Genomic DNA, 18,224 nt, shown 5'->3' with positions numbered 1-18,224 from the left:
ACTTCAGGACAGTTTAAATTATATACATAAATTTGTGCAATAAATTAGAATCTTGGCGAATATTGTTCATGTATTTGTCAATAGTTAATGATCAGCTGGTGAAATTTTAAACATTTCCATGTTAACTGCTGTTATCATATATGATAAGTATTTTTCTCGCCCATATAATCATGGGTAAAGACACTGGGGATCAAACAGCGCATTAGCAAAGTGTAAATAACCAATTTTCGGTTAGCTTTTCAGTGATGTAGAAAACTCATACGTTTACCTAATTATTTTTATTTTTTATATTTTAATTAATTCAGGTATACTATAAAATTATATGGATATAGATGTTTCATGTTCTTTTATGTATTTTGTTTCTATATAATATCTTGCAAAAATATACATCCAATACAGACGGGTGATGAACTATCTTTGTTGTTGGAGTTGCAGTATATTATCAGAAAATGTTATCATTTGATGGAAGCAGAGATCATATATAGTCTGGTTCATAATTATTGAGAATTTTTCTTCTTACTTTGAGCTATCCTAACACCTCAACTGATTCACTGATACTTAAAACTAAGTAATGGTATAAGGGAGGTAACTCATCTTGGCCTACTGAGTATAGTACAATTAGAGTTACCTCCCCTGAATTTGTAGCAGACGTCATTTTCCTCAGCACTGTCAACAATGTCTGCTGAAGATAAAAGAAGGTTGATTTTTGAGTTGTGTAATCAAGGAATTGATGATGTAAATACATTGGCAGAGATAACAGGAACTCCTCTTTCTACTGTGTATAGGATTAGGAAGAATTTTAAAGAGGGAAAGGATTTTGGGCACCAGAAAGGAGCAGGGAGACCCAGAAAATGGGACTTCTCAGATCGCGTCCGGCTGGGAATTTTAGCGTCTAAAAAGCAAAGGGCAAGCATCTCCAACATCAGGTATGAAATGATAGAAAGGGCATCAGCAGTTGTATCAAAATCTACAGTTAGAAGAAATTTGATTGATCTTGGATGGGAGAAAAAGACTGGAATTCCTTCTCCTCTCATGAAACAAGAACATAAAGACAGGCGTGTTGAGTGGTGTTTGGCACATGAAAACTTTGACTGGGAAAATGTGATTTTTACTGATGAAAGCTCAATATGGGTATATCCCAATAATGTGAAAATATGGACATAGTCTGCGTCAGCACCGTTGTATCGACGACCTAACTACAGCCCAAAGTTTCATGTATGGGGAGGGATATCCTTATTAGGAACGACCCCGCTGTGTGTGTTTGAGGGAAATCTGACAAGTCAACGCTACACTAACATATTAGATAATTTTCTCCTTCCAAGTGCACATGTGTTTTATGGAAATGACTGGATTTTGCAGCAAGATAATGATCCTAAACACACCGCAAAACATGCCAAGCAGTGGTTTCAGGAGAAAAATGTGACTGCATTACCATTTCCTGCATATAGTCCTGACTTAAATCCCATTGAGAACATTTGGGGGATGATGAAGGAATGTGTGAATCAAAAGGGGTTGACAAAAATTGAAGACATGAAGAAAGAAGTGGTCCGATACTGGGACAGCATAACTCACGAGACACTAACCTCTCTGGTAGGAAGTATGCCTACCCGTCTTAGACTGTGCCGTGAAGCTCAAGGAGACTTGATAAAATATTAAATTGTTACCTACACAACATGAAAAGGTCAGTTCACTTTCACAATACATTCAATTTTATCTGATTTGTTCTCGTTTAATAATATGAAATGCTTTAGCTATTCTCAATAATTTTGAACCATACTGTACATGTAATACAATACATAAAGTCTGATGAAAGTCAACAGGCCTCATATTCTGTTAAACTAATTTAGGTACATAGAAACTATATTACCTTAATATCTTTTCTTTGGTTCATCAGCAATGACATAATATTAAATTAGTGTATTGAACTTTAAAGGATTGTTGCTGTTTGTTGAAGTGTCCGACCGAGAGAAATATACTTATTGCTTTGTGTGTAAAAGTTCCATTATAGAATATGAAATGTCAAGACCAGTGTTCTTTGAATTACCTAGTGACAAAATCTGAGCACTCTTTTGTTTAGGGTCTGTGAGTATTTTATATGTCTTTGCCTCATATATTTGGCAATAAAAGTCCAAATTGAAATATCACTGAAATAGTTACAACTGGAAAACAAAAACAAGATCATTTATTGCCGAGCTTGATTTAAGGAAAGGGCATCTATTTGACTCTGGTGCCATCTTTCATGATTACCTTCATGCCTCAGACGAAAAAAACCCCAAACAGGCTGCACCTCCTGCTCAACATATACTTATCTTCTGTTACTTCATATTCACAACATCATTACAACACAAATACTCTGGGTCTGGTATGATAATGTTATTTTACTTCATAAAATTGTATGGCATGAAAAAAAATGGATCGTGATTTGAATAACTGTCAGTGTAATCATTGCCTCAAGACGGCTCGGGTCATCGATTGTATTGTGATAATGTTGTATGATTTTTCAAACATCCTTCTTGTCTTGGTACCTTAAAAAACCTGCTAATTTTGGAAATCCCTCACGCATCACCTACGCCTTTCACCACTGTCAGTGTATCAAAATCAAAATAAACTCGCTAAATAGGATAATTTTTGTACAACGACAATAACATTTACGCAATCAACTACGTAATTAATTCTGGAGAAAATGGCTGGAAGTAACAAATGGATGACACATTTTGTTTCCACGATGCATGCGGAGTTGTTTGTTTATCGCCCTTGTCATGATCATTCTTATTCATCAAATGGGAGATGTAACATTGAGATTGCTTCTGTATATAATGAATTAAACCCAAAGTTACTAATTCATAGAAATTGGGAAAGTTCAGTATTTTCTCTTCACCAAAGAACAAACGTTACTGATCCAGTTCTAAACTAGTTAACTTGACTCAAAAATGGTTTAGTTCGTCGTTAATGTCATCGTCTGATCTGTTTAACACTTGTCAGAATGTTCTGTTTATTGTTTAATGGCGTACGCATGTGTACAACACCTTAATGATATATCAGCATGGCTTGGTTACGCAAAATCGAAAATGTCACAAACGGATTCAACAAATCCTACATGAATTTTGCATGCAGTAAATGAAACGAAATGCACCTAGTGATACCTTTAAATGACACCGAGACTATTACTTGGAGTCACGTACCCGTACTGAGTGAATTGTCATAACTATTAACGTGTATAATGTGAGAGAGGTATACTTTGGCCATATCCAGAATGTAGGTATAAACTGGCCAAGCCTATAGTTTACCACAGGGTATAATCAGGGGTGGGGGGTGGGGTGGGGGATTAGGAGTTGCCACACCGGATCAATATTGATGGAGAACAGTTCCTGAATGTACATATACCTCAACTGTCTCTGCAACCGCTTCTGTTTCAGTGATTTTCCTTTTGCGTCCTGAGCCAGATCTCAGCCTAACATGGAGATGGTCCTTCCCATTGGACAACGTCCGCTCAAAGGTTGGGTCCAGGATGGGATCTTCCTCCTCACTGTCATCAGAATCATCCACGATGTCAACATCCACCATATCTGTTGAATAACTGTAGTGTGAGAATACAGCTTTCATGCGATAGTAACGTTTCTTGTCATGTATTCAGTGTTCAACAACCTTTAATCTGTGTCATAACACACCCTTGTAATCGAAAAGAAATGAAATACATAAGTCAACACTGTCTTCATATATACTGGACCCGTAAAGATGCGGGCTACAATTTCTATTCAGTAACTGTCTTAAGGAACGACTAATGGGATCTGTGGCCAGGCGTGCTGACACGTCATCGTCATCCCAAATGTGTATACTGATGCTCATTCTATTGATCACTTGCCTTGTTTGAACTGGATCATATACACACTGCCGTCATAAGCTGAAATAATGCTGAATACGGCGTAGAACAACAAAACACTAAGTCACACCAATAATTCGAGAATAAACCATTTAGTCTGATGATCAAACATACGACCGAGCGATTGTCAAGTAATCGCCCCTATTAACTATCGATAGAATCAAAGCAAAACGTAAAATGTTTAAAGTTACAGTACATTTAAAGAAGACTCTATTTGGGACAATGAACCAAGAGTGTCTATGAGAAGCCCATTACAGATAAAGAGCACATGCTAATGTACAGAGGGATATCAACAGTTCGCAGATACAACAATAGTCAACCAAGGATGTATGTCTTTGTCATATCAAGCGTTTGGTCACGCATAGACATCCTTAGCAATGAGTGAGACCACCTCCAGCAGCTATACACGCCCAGGCGTGAACTCACATCGATGTCGTCATTCGGAGTCCTGTTCCACTTGTTCCTGAGAGCGTCTGCTAGTTCTTTCAAGATTCAATATTCCACGTATTTCGACCAATCGTGAACGTTGATTGACGTACAGTTCTTGCCCACTGTAAGTACAACAACGATGGCCCTGGGGAAATGCCGTTCCACGCAGCTGACGTAGAGCTCTGATAAATGCCGCACGTAGACGTCGTAGTTCGGTACGTCAACTGATGACATGTCCTAGAACGTTTGCTGTCGTTTCCGTTGCCATGTTGACCTGGTTACGCAGATGAAGAGCACGCAGATACTGGTGTTCCTGTGGCCTGCCTGTCTTGGGGCCTGCCTGTACGGCTGGAACAGCCTGATGATGGTACCACGTCTACAGGGCCTGGTCCTGGCAATAAGACTGTTGTTGGCTGCGACCTGCCTCATACCTCTCTCTCTCGCCTGCCTCCCTGCCACATCTCGACAAGCATTTGGGAAAATCTTCCAGATGCACGTTTTGCCATTTTTCGCAAATTCACGCGCTTCTACACAACCAACACGATGCATTTGGGCTCATGATTACTCAATGTGTGGGCGAACCATTTCGTCCTAAAAGGATTGTACTAAATGTGAACAACTGCGGCAAAAAATAAAGTGTTCGCTTTCTTTTGCCCATGAGTTTACACCAAAAGCTCACCCTCTCACTGTACACACCTAACACTACGTACCCACATTTGTAGACTCTGATGCCTTCGCCTGCAAAGGAAGATACATTCAGTTAACAATGGCATCCATCTGAAACGATGATTAATATTATTGAACTATTCTTTCTATGACCTAGGAAGTCGCATATTTTGTTTATCCAGTACATTTGCATTGCATCATGGACCCATGAGGATCCATCCGAGTAAAGGTTTTGTCAGCACACAATCGTATCCAAATTTCGTAAACAGATGCTCATGATGTTGCTCTCTAGACTATATGGTCCAGACCTCTGCCATATTGCTATATAGCTGGAAGCGAGCAACAAAACTGACGGCATGTTATAAATCCTGTTGTCAATTAAACGTACTTGCAGTGCCACTAGTCGGGAATATAGTCCGCCATTTGCGATCAGTTGGTCATGCGTTCCTTGTTCTACCACCTGACCATGACTAATAGATGCTATTACGTCAGCGTTTTTGACAGTCGACAGACGGTGAGCTATAACAATTGTTGTGCGCCCTCTTTCGGCCTGAAAAGGGAAGATACATACATGTACGAATATTGTATATTATTACCACATACACACACATAGTTGATATTTAACGTCACAATAGCAATGTCTCAGCCGTATCGTGACAAGAACACTTAAATGAACACTTAAATGAAATATGTGCATATTGTAAAAAGCTGTCAACGAAGGACAGTAAAACAACTAGAATATCACAATTTCAATGTGTGTGTGTACGTGTGTGTGTGTGTGTGTGTGTGTGTGTACGTGTGTGAGTACGTGTGTGTGTACGTGTGTGTGTGTGTGTGTGTAAGTGTGTGTGTGTGTAATGGCGTGTAGTAATTAATACTACTATAGATACTTTTATAATAAAAGTGAGGGATCTTCATTTTTTATTTCTGACTAAAAATGTTTGGGAAATTTTTCGGAGTCAATCAATGTTGATATGATGTTATTGAATATTTCGAGAGTGTATCACCATTTGCACTTCCTTACAACCATAGTTATTTGGAATGTAGTCACTCTGGAAAGATCATTGGTGTATGGCATGTAATTTGCATGCATACGATTTTCATTTTGAAACAAACGACTAGAACGAAACACTAACAAATGTGTAATGCAAGATGAGTGTCAAAATTAATGTTCTAAGTGATTTCTCGATCTTCTTGAAAAAATCGTCAAAATCAAGAATGGGACCTCATGTACGTGTATGGGGCTACTGCGTTGTGCACGTGCACATCAAGCTTTCTGTTTAGGGGTGGTAATAGAGGGTAACAGTGGTGAAACGTCATTATCCCCTACCTTTTATAGTATATTAAGGTATTATGAATGGTAATTTTCACAAACCATGTAAAAACGCTAAGTATAACCGTATCTGCATTACGTTACAGTGGAAGCTGTCTAAACCTCCACTCATCGGAACTGAGGAAATAATTCAGTGTAGACAACGTGCCGGATTGTAGAGCTGATGATAAATGTTTAAGCCACCGATGGGACTGGGATTTTATGCTGGTCTTAACAGCTTGCCGGATTGAACAAATGCCGGTTTTGACAGCTCCCACTGTATTATAATTTTTCTGATTTGAGCGTTCTAACATTATAATGGCTGACTGCTGTTTGCACAGAAAGTACTGGGAACATTTTTCTTTGGTCATACTAATAACAATGTTTTAAATAGATGTATGTAAGCTTAAGAATGAACTTTACTACATCAAGAATTATCTCCCCTAGCTGACGGCGTCCATGTTTTTACATGGCAGAAGAATAGAAAACAAACCTCATTCCACATGAATTTGAAAGGGGCGTGAAATTGAAAGCAAAATACACAGGACAGTCCTCTGTCTACGGTATACCGAATTTTGAATAATATTCAGTTAGGAGAAAATCAAGATTTATAGATGTCATCTTCTTTATGGTGAATAACATGACGTTGACATCCGAAAAGTTTCCCTTTTCTTACGCCTTCCACTTCTAAATGCTTGAAAATATTGTGAGTAGAGGAAAATTGAAAAGTGTGGAGAATATCAGAAATGAGATGATTACTAGTTCTCAGGTAGGTGATTGGGTGAGTTTAGTTTTACGCCGCACTCAGCAATATTCAAGCTATATGGCGGCGGTCTGTAAATAATCGAGTCTGGACCAGACAATCCAGTGATCAACAACATGAGCATCGATCTGCGCAACTGGGAACCGATGACATGTGTCAACCAAGTGAGCGAGCCTTGCCCTGGGCTGGTACAAGCTATACAGTGAGTACAAGAGGTGGCCGACAAAGCGGTACAGTTTCAAGTCCTCATCATCTTCATGAAGGCAGAGGTTATCGAAAAACACAAACCATGGCATTGCTGGGATTAGAGACAGACCAGACAGAGTGTCCTCGTGGTCATGATGATCAGGGTGGGTATCCATGTATTGACAGTATCCCTCTCAAACCTCAAGCAATGTTCCAAGAACGGCTGAATTCCATTCAGGCTTGACCTCTGCAGATGAGTCCACGTCAAATGGCCAAGGCAGTGCTTGTATACTTGATCAGAGGAGATGCTTGAAGTGTGTTCGGTGTGGTGTCGTTCTCAAGAACTGGGGCGAAGCGGATAATCCTTGGGTTGAACATGAAAATGGTCTCTAAACTGTCCATATTTGACCCAGGTGGGTGTACCTCAGAAGGAGGTGGTTGCTGCGGTAGACGTGTGGATTTATAGTATAAGAGTGTGATGTTCATCGTACAATACAGTGTACATTTGTGACTATTTGAGAATAAATCCATTTTGCATTGGATGTCATTGCTTTCGGCGTCTAGAACATTGTTTTAAACCCTAACGTGCTTGACCAGCCTCAGGTGTCTTAATCTGCATCCCTTTACTCTCAGGTAAGATTTCGGCTGCCATATAGAGCAGCGCTGTCTTCATAATATGTGCAAGACACTCACCTGCTCAAGGGCACACTGTACAATAGCTTCACTCTCGTGGTCCAGGGCGGAAGTTGCCTCATCCAGCAGCAGAATCTTGGGGTTACGAACCAAAGCGCGAGCAATTGCTACCCGTTGTTTCTGTCCACCAGAGAGTTGTCCCCCTTGGTCTCCAACAACAGTGTCATATCCCTGAAAAAACATATTTTAGACTTTATTACTTTTTAAAAAAAATATCAATTTGGAACATTTAACTTCACATATTTGTGCTGTAATAGTAAATTGCTTCAATAATCTACTGTTTTATAACTATGGTCATTTTAATTTGGTTTTGGAAAAGAAATATCTTAAACGGTAACACAAGCAAACAAACACCATCATCAATGTGTATCTGGTATGGGCATGTGTGGTTTTGATTCTTTCTGTGTTATGCTTCACCGATTGTTTTTAAGCGCGATAGGTTTTGATACATTTATGTACTCGTCTGGTCAGAGCCATTTGTGAAGTATTTAATATATTTTGTATTTTTCAAGATATCAACAGCGAATATTCACCTGCGGTAGCTGTGTGATAAAGTCGTGTGCGTTGGCCTCTCGGGCCGCCTTCTCTATGCCAGCTCTGTCAATGTCAACGTTGCCGTAACGGATGTTGTCAGCAATAGTGGTTGCGAACAGCACGGGCTCTTGGCTCACAATGCCGATATGCTGACGTAGCCAGCCAATATTGAAGTTCCGGATGTCAACGCCATCAAGCAGAATCTAGGGATAAGCGGACTTGAATTATCAGCTGAATATACATCGTACAAAGTATGTGTTTGCTTGTTTCTTCTTATTGACACACTCATCACTATCACAGCTACATGGCGGTCGCCTGTAATTAATCTAGTCTGGACCAGACAATCCTGTGATGAACATCAGGATCATCAGTCTACGAAACTGGGATGCGCTGACGTGTAAACCAAGTCAGCAAGCCTGACCATACGAGCCAGTTAGTCGCCCCGTACAAGCATAGAAGTATTCGAAGTGATGTTTATTAATGCCACCGTCTGAACCAGTTAGGCTGCATAAGTGTTTCTCGGGCACATCTTTTCAAAAGTGACGAGGGCGGAAGGACTTTGTTTTTATAATTTTTGATAGGAAAAAAATGACAAGGCAGTAACACATTTTTACTTTTGTTTTCTCTCAGAAATACGGCTAAGGAAGTTTAGCATGTGTTAATGAGTTGTAGATTCAGTCACACTCGTTCTTACAGACACTGATTCTTATAGTCGACACATATATGATCTGGACTCGGCAAAGTCCAAATTATATTTTTAACGGCAGTTAAACATGTTACGCGCACACATATAGTGACCGGCCGATGCCTGAGTAACATTCCACTTTATTAATTTAGCCTTACAATCTGTGTAGAAAATATTTAACAGCGATTCTTTCCTGAGTAAGAGACATTCAGTCTGAAAAGAACACTGTGATATCACTTGTGTTTAGCAATGACATGCAGTAACTCTCTGTTACAACTCAATTGCAGGGCCCACTAGCTGAGTTTGTTACAATCGCATTTGTATTTTGCCTAAAGTACACAGAAACTGGCTTCGATACCAAACCATTTCGTTGTATCCGTGAGCGGACGTACAAACTGTGTTCAATGCACTTGCTAAGTTATGGATATTGATAAAGGTGTCACCTGGCCATCGTCTGGGTCGTAAAAGCGCTGTAGGAGCTGTATGGTAGTGCTCTTGCCACACCCACTTGGCCCAACGAGAGCGACTATCTTCCCCTTGGGTACCTTTAGGTTAAATCCTTTCAGAATCTGTTAAATGAGGAACGAAATAATATCAATTTATGACTATGAATGACAACTTGTTTTCTAGTAAATTGACACACGTGGTTTCATCTTTGTTTTCATGAAGTGTCATTTATGTGTTGGTTTGTTTGTGTAACGAGCAGGGATGTATAATCCAGGTGAATGATAGCATAATAGCTGTCAGTATTGGATAATCTTTTCTGGTTTATGAACTTATGAAAGTTAATGAGGCACACAACTTCAGGGATAACAACTTCTTGTCTTTTTCCCAAAGCAGCGAGTGCTGCCAGTACTTTCAGCTTGAGAACGGTGCAAGAATCTACACCGGAACGTCACTAACAAGAAACTGTTATCCATGAAGGTGTATTAATGACACACCACCTTCTATAAAATCAAACAGTTAGAACCATGCCAACAGTTGACAATAACAACACATCTCATGCTATGTCCTTTTGGGATCCCAAAGTAAAGAGATAATATCATGGGTTGGTTACTGGAACATTGATTCTAAAGTTTGATTTGAGAAAATGGATGAAATCTTAAAGTTCACATGCAACCCAAAAATCAAATATAATTAAAACACAGTTATGTCACTCGTTTATGATATATAAAATGCACATAAATCAAATTATAAGCGTATAATCGCAGGTAAAATGTGCAATATTCTGTACTTGAGTTTACCTTCGTCGAAACGAAGCAGCCGCGATACCGAACCCAGTGTGGGTGTGCACTCTTGTGAAACGAAGCCTTCTCATAAATTTTCATCCTCCACGAACCTACTCAATTCGCATGCGGTATGAGCGTAGCACAAAATAGTTGTTGAAACCACTTTTCCCCCAGCGATGGGGTGAAATGGGTGAATCATTTGAACTCCGATTTCGTGGCCTTTTTTTCTACGTCGTTTTTTCAACTTTATAGATTGATTTGGCATTTTTGATCTTTTGTTTTGGTAAGTGCATACCGAAAGGTACCAGAATCTGCAAAGTTTAGGTTGCATGTGACCTTTTACTTCCCCATTAATTTACTCCCATCGAGATCAACGGAACACGTGTGACTGCAACAATACGATACCTGAGTGTCTGGCCTTGTAGGGTATGTGAAACCAACATCCCGGAATTCTATGTCTCCCAGCACTTGTGGCTGAAGGCCCTCCTCCGATGAACTGTCTATTGTCGGCACATGGTCTATGATGGTGAAGATCTTCCCAGCGGCCGAAGAGGACGTGGAGAAGACCTCCAAGTAAGGGAAGGCCATGCCCAGAGACGTTGATCCGATCATGACGTTTATTAGTATCTACAACGATACGAATTTTCACAATCTCAAATACTTGACATACTTTATTTCTTTTTGCCAACACGGACGCGAAGCGTTTCTTTAGCTCTACATCAAGACTTGACCTTGTGATTTCTTTAATGACAGTGAAACAATGCCCCTTTGCCATCACAAGTAACTATCTTTGACAGTAAACTCCTCGTTAGAGTCGGCTGGATCCGGTAATGGCTAAACACGTGTCATGATTTGAAAATCAGGCTTTCGGATCAACCAAGAAACGGCTTGACCATTTCAGGCCTAGAAATGCAAACTGAATGCCACGGGTACTGTGACAAATACGTACGGGTATTATGACACCGGGGTCCATGGCTTCATTCTGTAGAAGATACACGCCATACCAAAACGATAAAGCAAAGTCGATGAAGACGATCATCCAGAAGCCACTCGCTGTCAGCCCCACAGCCAGGCCCTTCTTAGCCGCCATGCTTTTCGCCTCGACGAGGTTGACATTGTACCTTTAAGAGAGTGAGACGTTTTGGTGTGTGGGTGAGTGAGTCAGTCAGTGGGGTGTAATGCCGATCTGAACAATATTCGTGTTATAACTGGTCATGTAAGGGGAAGGAACAAAGTGAAGAAGGTTGCGGACATGTACCACTGGTGGAAGCTTACTTGCGTGGTCCTGGTGTCCACACACATTAATTGAGCAATCGAATGCACGATCATAGGTGCAGTAAGTGCCCCTACCGTTGAGAAAGAAACCAAGTATTATGAACACAGCCTAAGATACATATTGGTTCATAAATTGCATCCCTCCCTAAATCAGACAATGTTGCCCTATTATGTCTCTGTTCACGTAGAGTGTCCACATTGAATAAGAGCCCATTTTGCAACGTGTACGAGCCCATTAGTCAAAGATATCTTTGTTTATTACACCTGATGAAGCTGTGAAGAACTAATAGAATTGACCTTCTTCAACCCAAGTAGTACGAGGCGCCAAACCAGTCTCGTTGGCCAGACTCGCTGACTTGCTGAGGCTGCATAAAGGCAATCAAATGTTTCTCACAAAAAAGGGGAAAAAAAAGAAAGAAAAAAAAACGTGACGAGGGCGGTAGGACTTTTTCATAGAAAAATATGTGACAAGGGAGGGACTCATGTTTGTTTGTTTTTTCTCTCAGAAATAAGGCTTAGCACATGCTAATGAGTTGTACATTCAGTCACACACGTTCTTACAGACACACGTTCTTATAGTGCACAAATGAATGTTCGGGACGCGGCAAAATAATATTATGTTTCTAACAGGGAAATAAAAACTGTTACGGCACAAATAAAAGTTACGCGCCGATGCCCGAGAAACATTTCACTTTTATCTAGCCTTATGTCAGTGTGTGTTTGTAGACTAGGTACAGATACACCCACTGTTCATGTTATAGTGCATGTATTGTTACGAGTGTGTATTTTCTGTATATTTGTTATTAATTAAGTAATAATTATTATTGATTCACAATATTTAAGGTTTTAGTGTTCGGTATTATGGGTCACATTTCCGACAAAGAATTATTTAAGCGGCACGCCTCTAAGGCAACACTTTAGAGTTATATCCCTTTGAAAACAAATAAACACGACTTCGTGTGCTTTCTACTGTGTTGGCAACGGCCATATGTGCTCGAACTTTCGGGAAATAACTGACAGTATATATAAACAGCTGCCGTGGTGGAGGGGGACACACATTCATATTCTCTGGAGTGTACATCATCGGCAACGAATCCATCAACGCCTGAATCTACATTAGCCGCCACCAGACCCCTGCTGTGTTACATTCTGCATAACTGTTTCTCTCTCGCACTAAGACTTTGGTGAGTTTGATTTATTATATTTTGTGACCCATTGCCTTAGATTTTGTCATACTTGTGTTGTTTTTGAAATCGGTATTGTGAAATTGTCTTGTCACCTTTGTATAACTTGCTTTCTTTGCAATAATAATATTTGAAGACTTAGACTTGTCTCTGTTCTGTTTTGCTGGTTCACAGGTTATTTCTTACATCGCTTGTCACGGCAAATTCCTAACCGTAACAGTATTTCGCCGTTTACTTAAACTGAGCATCTGGGGGCATGTGTTTGCTTTCCTGTAATAATCCATTCAAAAGAAAGGCTTCAGCATTGAAGATGTGACGCTACGTATTAACGAACTTACCTACTCAAAAGGAAGGTAATTGATTCAGATCTGCCCTACCGACACCATTCCGTGAACATACATACTGACGTTGACAGACCAAAGTGTACATGTGGTGGAAACAATATTTAAACTCCATATTCCAATGCACATGAGATGAAGATGAACCCTTATCACGCACCTGCTGCATGCTTTCTCCTGTCCCTGGAATGCGTGCACTGTCCGTATTGAACTGAACACTTCCTGCGCCACTGCACCGGCCTTAGCGTACTTCATCGCTTCCTGCTTCGTTACGTTCCGAGCATACTGAAACAATGTTAACACCATGGATGGATAGCGAGTACGTTAATATTTTACATCACATATGCAATATTGCAGCCCTATCGCGATCAGAACAAGTAAATTATATTTATGGTCTGAGGAGAAATGACAATAAGTATCACAGGTCATGTATAAAAAAATCATTTCAAAATTAAAACAACTAGTTTCTTAGCATTTGACTCAGCATCAATTAAAACCTTGCCAAGGACCAGTTTTAACCAAACCTGGTCCACCGTTTTGCAGATCAAGAGGTCGAACGGTGCCGAATGCAATGAACAGGAGAGAGAGAAACATACGACACATGCAAACAACACACCTTGATACATTTAACGCATTATCAGTATGACTGCGTTGAAACGTAACTTGAAGAACGGATTTCCTCAAAGTAATTAAGACGACTATCGAAAGTTCCCCGTAAGGAAATCATGCTGGTAACAGACACCATGCTTGTTATAAGCAACTAACGGCTGGTCAGGGTCGGTGACGTGGTTGATACATTTAATCGCATCCCATCTTAATGATGCTCGTGTCGTTGATCACTGGATTGTTTGGTCTCAATTATTTACAGACTACGGTCATATAACAAGAGGGCTGAGTGCGTCGTTAGTTAACACGTTGCACTTGTAACTGGCATGTAATTTGGATTATGTACTTATGACATTTTCATACCAAGTGGATCAAATTTCGTCGTGTAGACGTTAAACTCTTCGCCGTATCTCCTATCCCAGCTAAGATGGCAAAGTAGACCTGCAGTTAACTACCGACTTACTCCAATTAGAATTCCAGATATAAGCACGATAAAGGGGCTGAATGACAGGGCAACGAGTGCAAGTTTCCAGTACAGAGCAAAGGATATGAGAACAGACGCCAGCCACGTAGACGTCCACTGGAGGAACAGGGCCACTTTGTCCCCCATCCCATCATGGATCTGCACCATATCCCTGAAGATTGAAAACACTAATCATCATACCATGGACTGTAGAATCAGTTAAACAGTGAGAGACACTTGTCATCATACGATGTACTGTAACATCAATAAACCAAAGCGACACGATTGTCTTCATACGATGTACTGTAGCATCGCCATACTAACGTGAAACCCGTGTCATCATACAATATGCTGTAGAATCAATTCACCATACCGAAACACGTGTCATCATGCGATGTTCTCTTATCAATACACCAAACCAAAACACATGTTAAAAACGATTCAGTATATAAGGAAATCATATCATCAACTACACTCAGTAAGCCAACATTAATCCTGTCAATGCTGCCGTCGAACCCATTCGACAGGAGTGCAGGATAATGACATCTCCAAATATAACTTGCAATAATTATTCAACGAGTCGGATTTACGTGTCATATGAATTATGTATGGAGTGTACTAATTCTCACCTTTTTAAATATATAACGTTCAGTACGTTTATATACCTTAAAACGAAACGCCCGCGAAACAAAAATGAGATCGCCGAATTTCTCGGCACGCAGTCGAAAATAACGGCCATTGTTGACTTCCAGTGCACCACGTCGTGTGGTACCCAGACTAATATTTTCTTCATAATGAAATATCTTTTGATAGTTTAATCAACAATTTTTGTTCCTTGACGAAGAGAAAGCCCATAAGTTTCCCATTTACTAAAAATTAGTAACTTTCGGCTCAAATAATTATAAACAAATAAACCAATCTCAATGTTACATCATCGATTGGACGAACAGGAACGATCATGGCAACGGCGGTAAACAAACAACTCCACATGTATCGTCATGCCGAAGAAAATGTGCCATCCTTTTGACATATCTAACTGTTTTATCTGGAATTAATTACACGGTGTGAATAGGTAAATGTTATTGTCTCTGCACAGAAATTACCAGATTTACCGATTATATTTTGATTTTGTTTGATAAACTTTCCAACATTCACAGTTGACAGCCGTAGATGACCCGAAAGGGCGTGGCCAAACTCGCGGTCTTTCTAAGTGACAAGATACGAAGGATGGTTGAAATACGCGTTCATAAGCAGAATCTGAACACATATACACTGAAAGAAAACGACTCAATACCTATATAATGCAGATAATGAAACAATATCACAATATTTGTAATTGTACCCACCCTTGATGAAACCAGGAGCACGTACTCGGCATGGCACTCGTAGAAGTGAAATATGAACGAGTTGGAAAACGACCATTGATACATTTTCTAAACTGATTCAAATTCCCGTAAGATCCATACTATACACCAGAATTACCTTTCAGTCATCCTCAATTATTTACTGTTAGTTGTGTTCAATAGCAGTTGTCATTTGTTGCTTGTGTTGTAGTATTTCTCCTCAAGTTAGCCGTCGATGTGTTGATCTTTAGTTTAGCAAACCCGAAGTCGATGGTTTTCGCGGTCTATTTTTTTCAAAGAATGTTCTGACACGGGGAGACTTATAAATTGTCAGTGTGTCGTAACAATAACATTATATTGTTCTGTGTATATCGTCACAAGAAGTACAATTTTCATGATTGAAGATGGCATGAAAAAAATCATTTTTCCTTTTGCAGAAACGAACGAAACCAGAACTAGTGTGAGAATGTACGTACAGTAAATGTATTTCATAAAAATTAATTACTGCTTAGAAAACAACTGTCATCGTCTTTGTGTATCAGTATTTATTTTAGACATTGAAACAGCTGAACATCACATCTTTTGTACACGAATTTGGAGCAGAATTGAAAGTATTTTGTTACTCCAAACAGCTGAGCTTTCTATGTTAATTCTACCTAGTATAATGCAGGTAATGTTTCAGATCAAATTGTTTGACGTGTGTGCATATGTGTATAAAAAAATCATGTCATGTGGCTCAGTCCGTGGCTCCATACAGCTTTTAGACATTGCACTAGTGCAATCTGAACTGCAGAATGTACCTCATGTTTATGGCCATACTTTTTACCGACTTGCACAGTGTCTATGTTCATGTTTTACTGTTAAAACAGACTTCATCTGGGAAACAGACTGATGATCCAAACTCTTGGAGCAGTGATTACACTGACAGTGATTGAAAGACAGACTCATTTTTTTCTTGTGATGAAATTTCATGAAGTAATATGAAATTATCATACCAGACCTAGAATAATTTTGTTGTAGTGATGTTTTGAATATGGAATATCAAACCTACAAGTGACAGATAATTAAGTGTTGAGCAGGAGGTGCAACCTGTGTTAGTCTGTGGCATCAAGGTGGTGGCACCAGGGACAAGTAGATTTCTTTTTTCCTAATACTGAGCTCTGCAGTGAGTTGTTTTTGTTGTCCAGTTTGGAGCTATTCATTATGATTTCAATTTAGATTTTTTTTCATTGCCATACTCATATGACAAAGACATATATATCAAACGCTTCTCAGATCTGGCATTTTGTTATTCAAAGAAGACTGGTCTTGATGTTTCTTGTTTTATGATGGTTTAGGCTATTGAACACTAAATAATTTTAGTATATCACCATCAGACAAAGAAACAATCCTTGAAAATTCAATAGACTCATTTCATATTGTGACATTGCTCCTAAACCCAGGAAAAGACAATAAGGTAGAATAATATATATTTACAGAATATGAAGCCTGTTTACTTTCACCAGAGACAATATAACGTATTATGCGTATATGGTTTCTTTTTTTATCAAATGATAACATTTTCTGATAAATATACTGTTACTGCAAGAACATAAATGACATCAGTCATGTATGATTCAAAATAATTCAGTAAACAAAGTGGTACTGTTGAAAACAAAAAAAGCTCATCAACCATTTCTATTTGATGTACATTTTGGCACGATTTTATAAAGAAATAAAATACACAAAATAATATGTAACATCTACCCATATATTTTATGGCATACATGTAGTTGTATTAAAGAATTGTGTAAAATTGTCAGTCTTCAACACTACTGAAAGACATTAATTAAAATTTGGTTATTTACACGTTGCTAATGCAATGACAGACTTTAGGTGTCTTTGTTTAGTTTGGAGAGAAAAATATTTGTCATATTATTAATATCAATTAACATATTAAAATATATGAAAAGATTAAAGTTGTAACCAGTTATGAAACATAAGGCATTGACAAATCTATCACAAATATTCAACAAGAACGTTAATTTATTGCATAAAATTATGAATGTAATTCAACTTGTTCTGAATTTTTCCAATCGTAATATGAACGCAATATTTATCGAATCATCTCCGATTTCATGTGAAAATATAACTGAAAATATATTTTAGTTTATAAAACATGTATACTGCAGTTCCTACTACACTAAGTCGTCACAAAAAGAAAAGCATGAATGTTATTTTGAAACACAAATGCCACGCCCATATCCGCGCACCTGTTGTTGAGAATGATGTTTGTAAACGTTTTTGTGTCGGACCATGTGAAAAAAAGAATAAGCTGGGATCAACATGCATCACACTTATATCTTTGATATCTTTATATTCAGTGGACAATGAAGTAATGTGCCTAATATGAACAAAAATTCAAATAAAGATACTGAAAAACTTGCATGTGCAGTGTTGATCGACTACTGTTTCCGGGTCACGGGAGCATACAAGGTCAAACTGGTTCCGCTATGTGCGAGTTATATAGTAAAAAATACACCAAGAAAATTCTATGGGCTCTTATTAATCATTTTAAACAGTTATTTGTGCTAAAGTTGGGTTTGTCAGACGAAATATCTCCAACTTTTCTGTTAATATTCAATAACGAATGAATTTC

The 18,224-nt window shown here is 38.9% G+C and overlaps 1 protein-coding gene across 1 annotated transcript in view; it reads right to left on the bottom strand.

Annotated features, from left to right (window-relative positions):
• Window positions 1-18,224, bottom strand: part of LOC137256226 (ATP-dependent translocase ABCB1-like) — a 40,750-nt gene that overhangs the window by 17,466 nt on the left and 5,060 nt on the right. The window contains exons 4-13 of the mRNA XM_067793949.1: window positions 14,244-14,415; window positions 13,335-13,459; window positions 11,327-11,498; window positions 10,783-11,004; window positions 9,592-9,717; window positions 8,463-8,666; window positions 7,930-8,100; window positions 5,364-5,525; window positions 5,020-5,047; window positions 3,385-3,566 (exon numbers count right to left, since the gene is read on the bottom strand). Of these exons, the coding sequence (XP_067650050.1) occupies window positions 3,385-3,566; window positions 5,020-5,047; window positions 5,364-5,525; window positions 7,930-8,100; window positions 8,463-8,666; window positions 9,592-9,717; window positions 10,783-11,004; window positions 11,327-11,498; window positions 13,335-13,459; window positions 14,244-14,415 (1,564 nt within the window). The remainder of the gene's footprint in view (window positions 1-3,384; window positions 3,567-5,019; window positions 5,048-5,363; window positions 5,526-7,929; window positions 8,101-8,462; window positions 8,667-9,591; window positions 9,718-10,782; window positions 11,005-11,326; window positions 11,499-13,334; window positions 13,460-14,243; window positions 14,416-18,224) is intronic.

The sequence above is a fragment of the Haliotis asinina genome, chromosome 11 (genome assembly GCF_037392515.1).
Source record: "Haliotis asinina isolate JCU_RB_2024 chromosome 11, JCU_Hal_asi_v2, whole genome shotgun sequence".
NCBI classification, from domain to species: Eukaryota; Metazoa; Mollusca; class Gastropoda; order Lepetellida; family Haliotidae; genus Haliotis; species Haliotis asinina.
The sequence above is the reverse complement of the archived record's forward strand: the minus strand, read 5'-3'. Positions and strand labels throughout refer to the sequence as shown.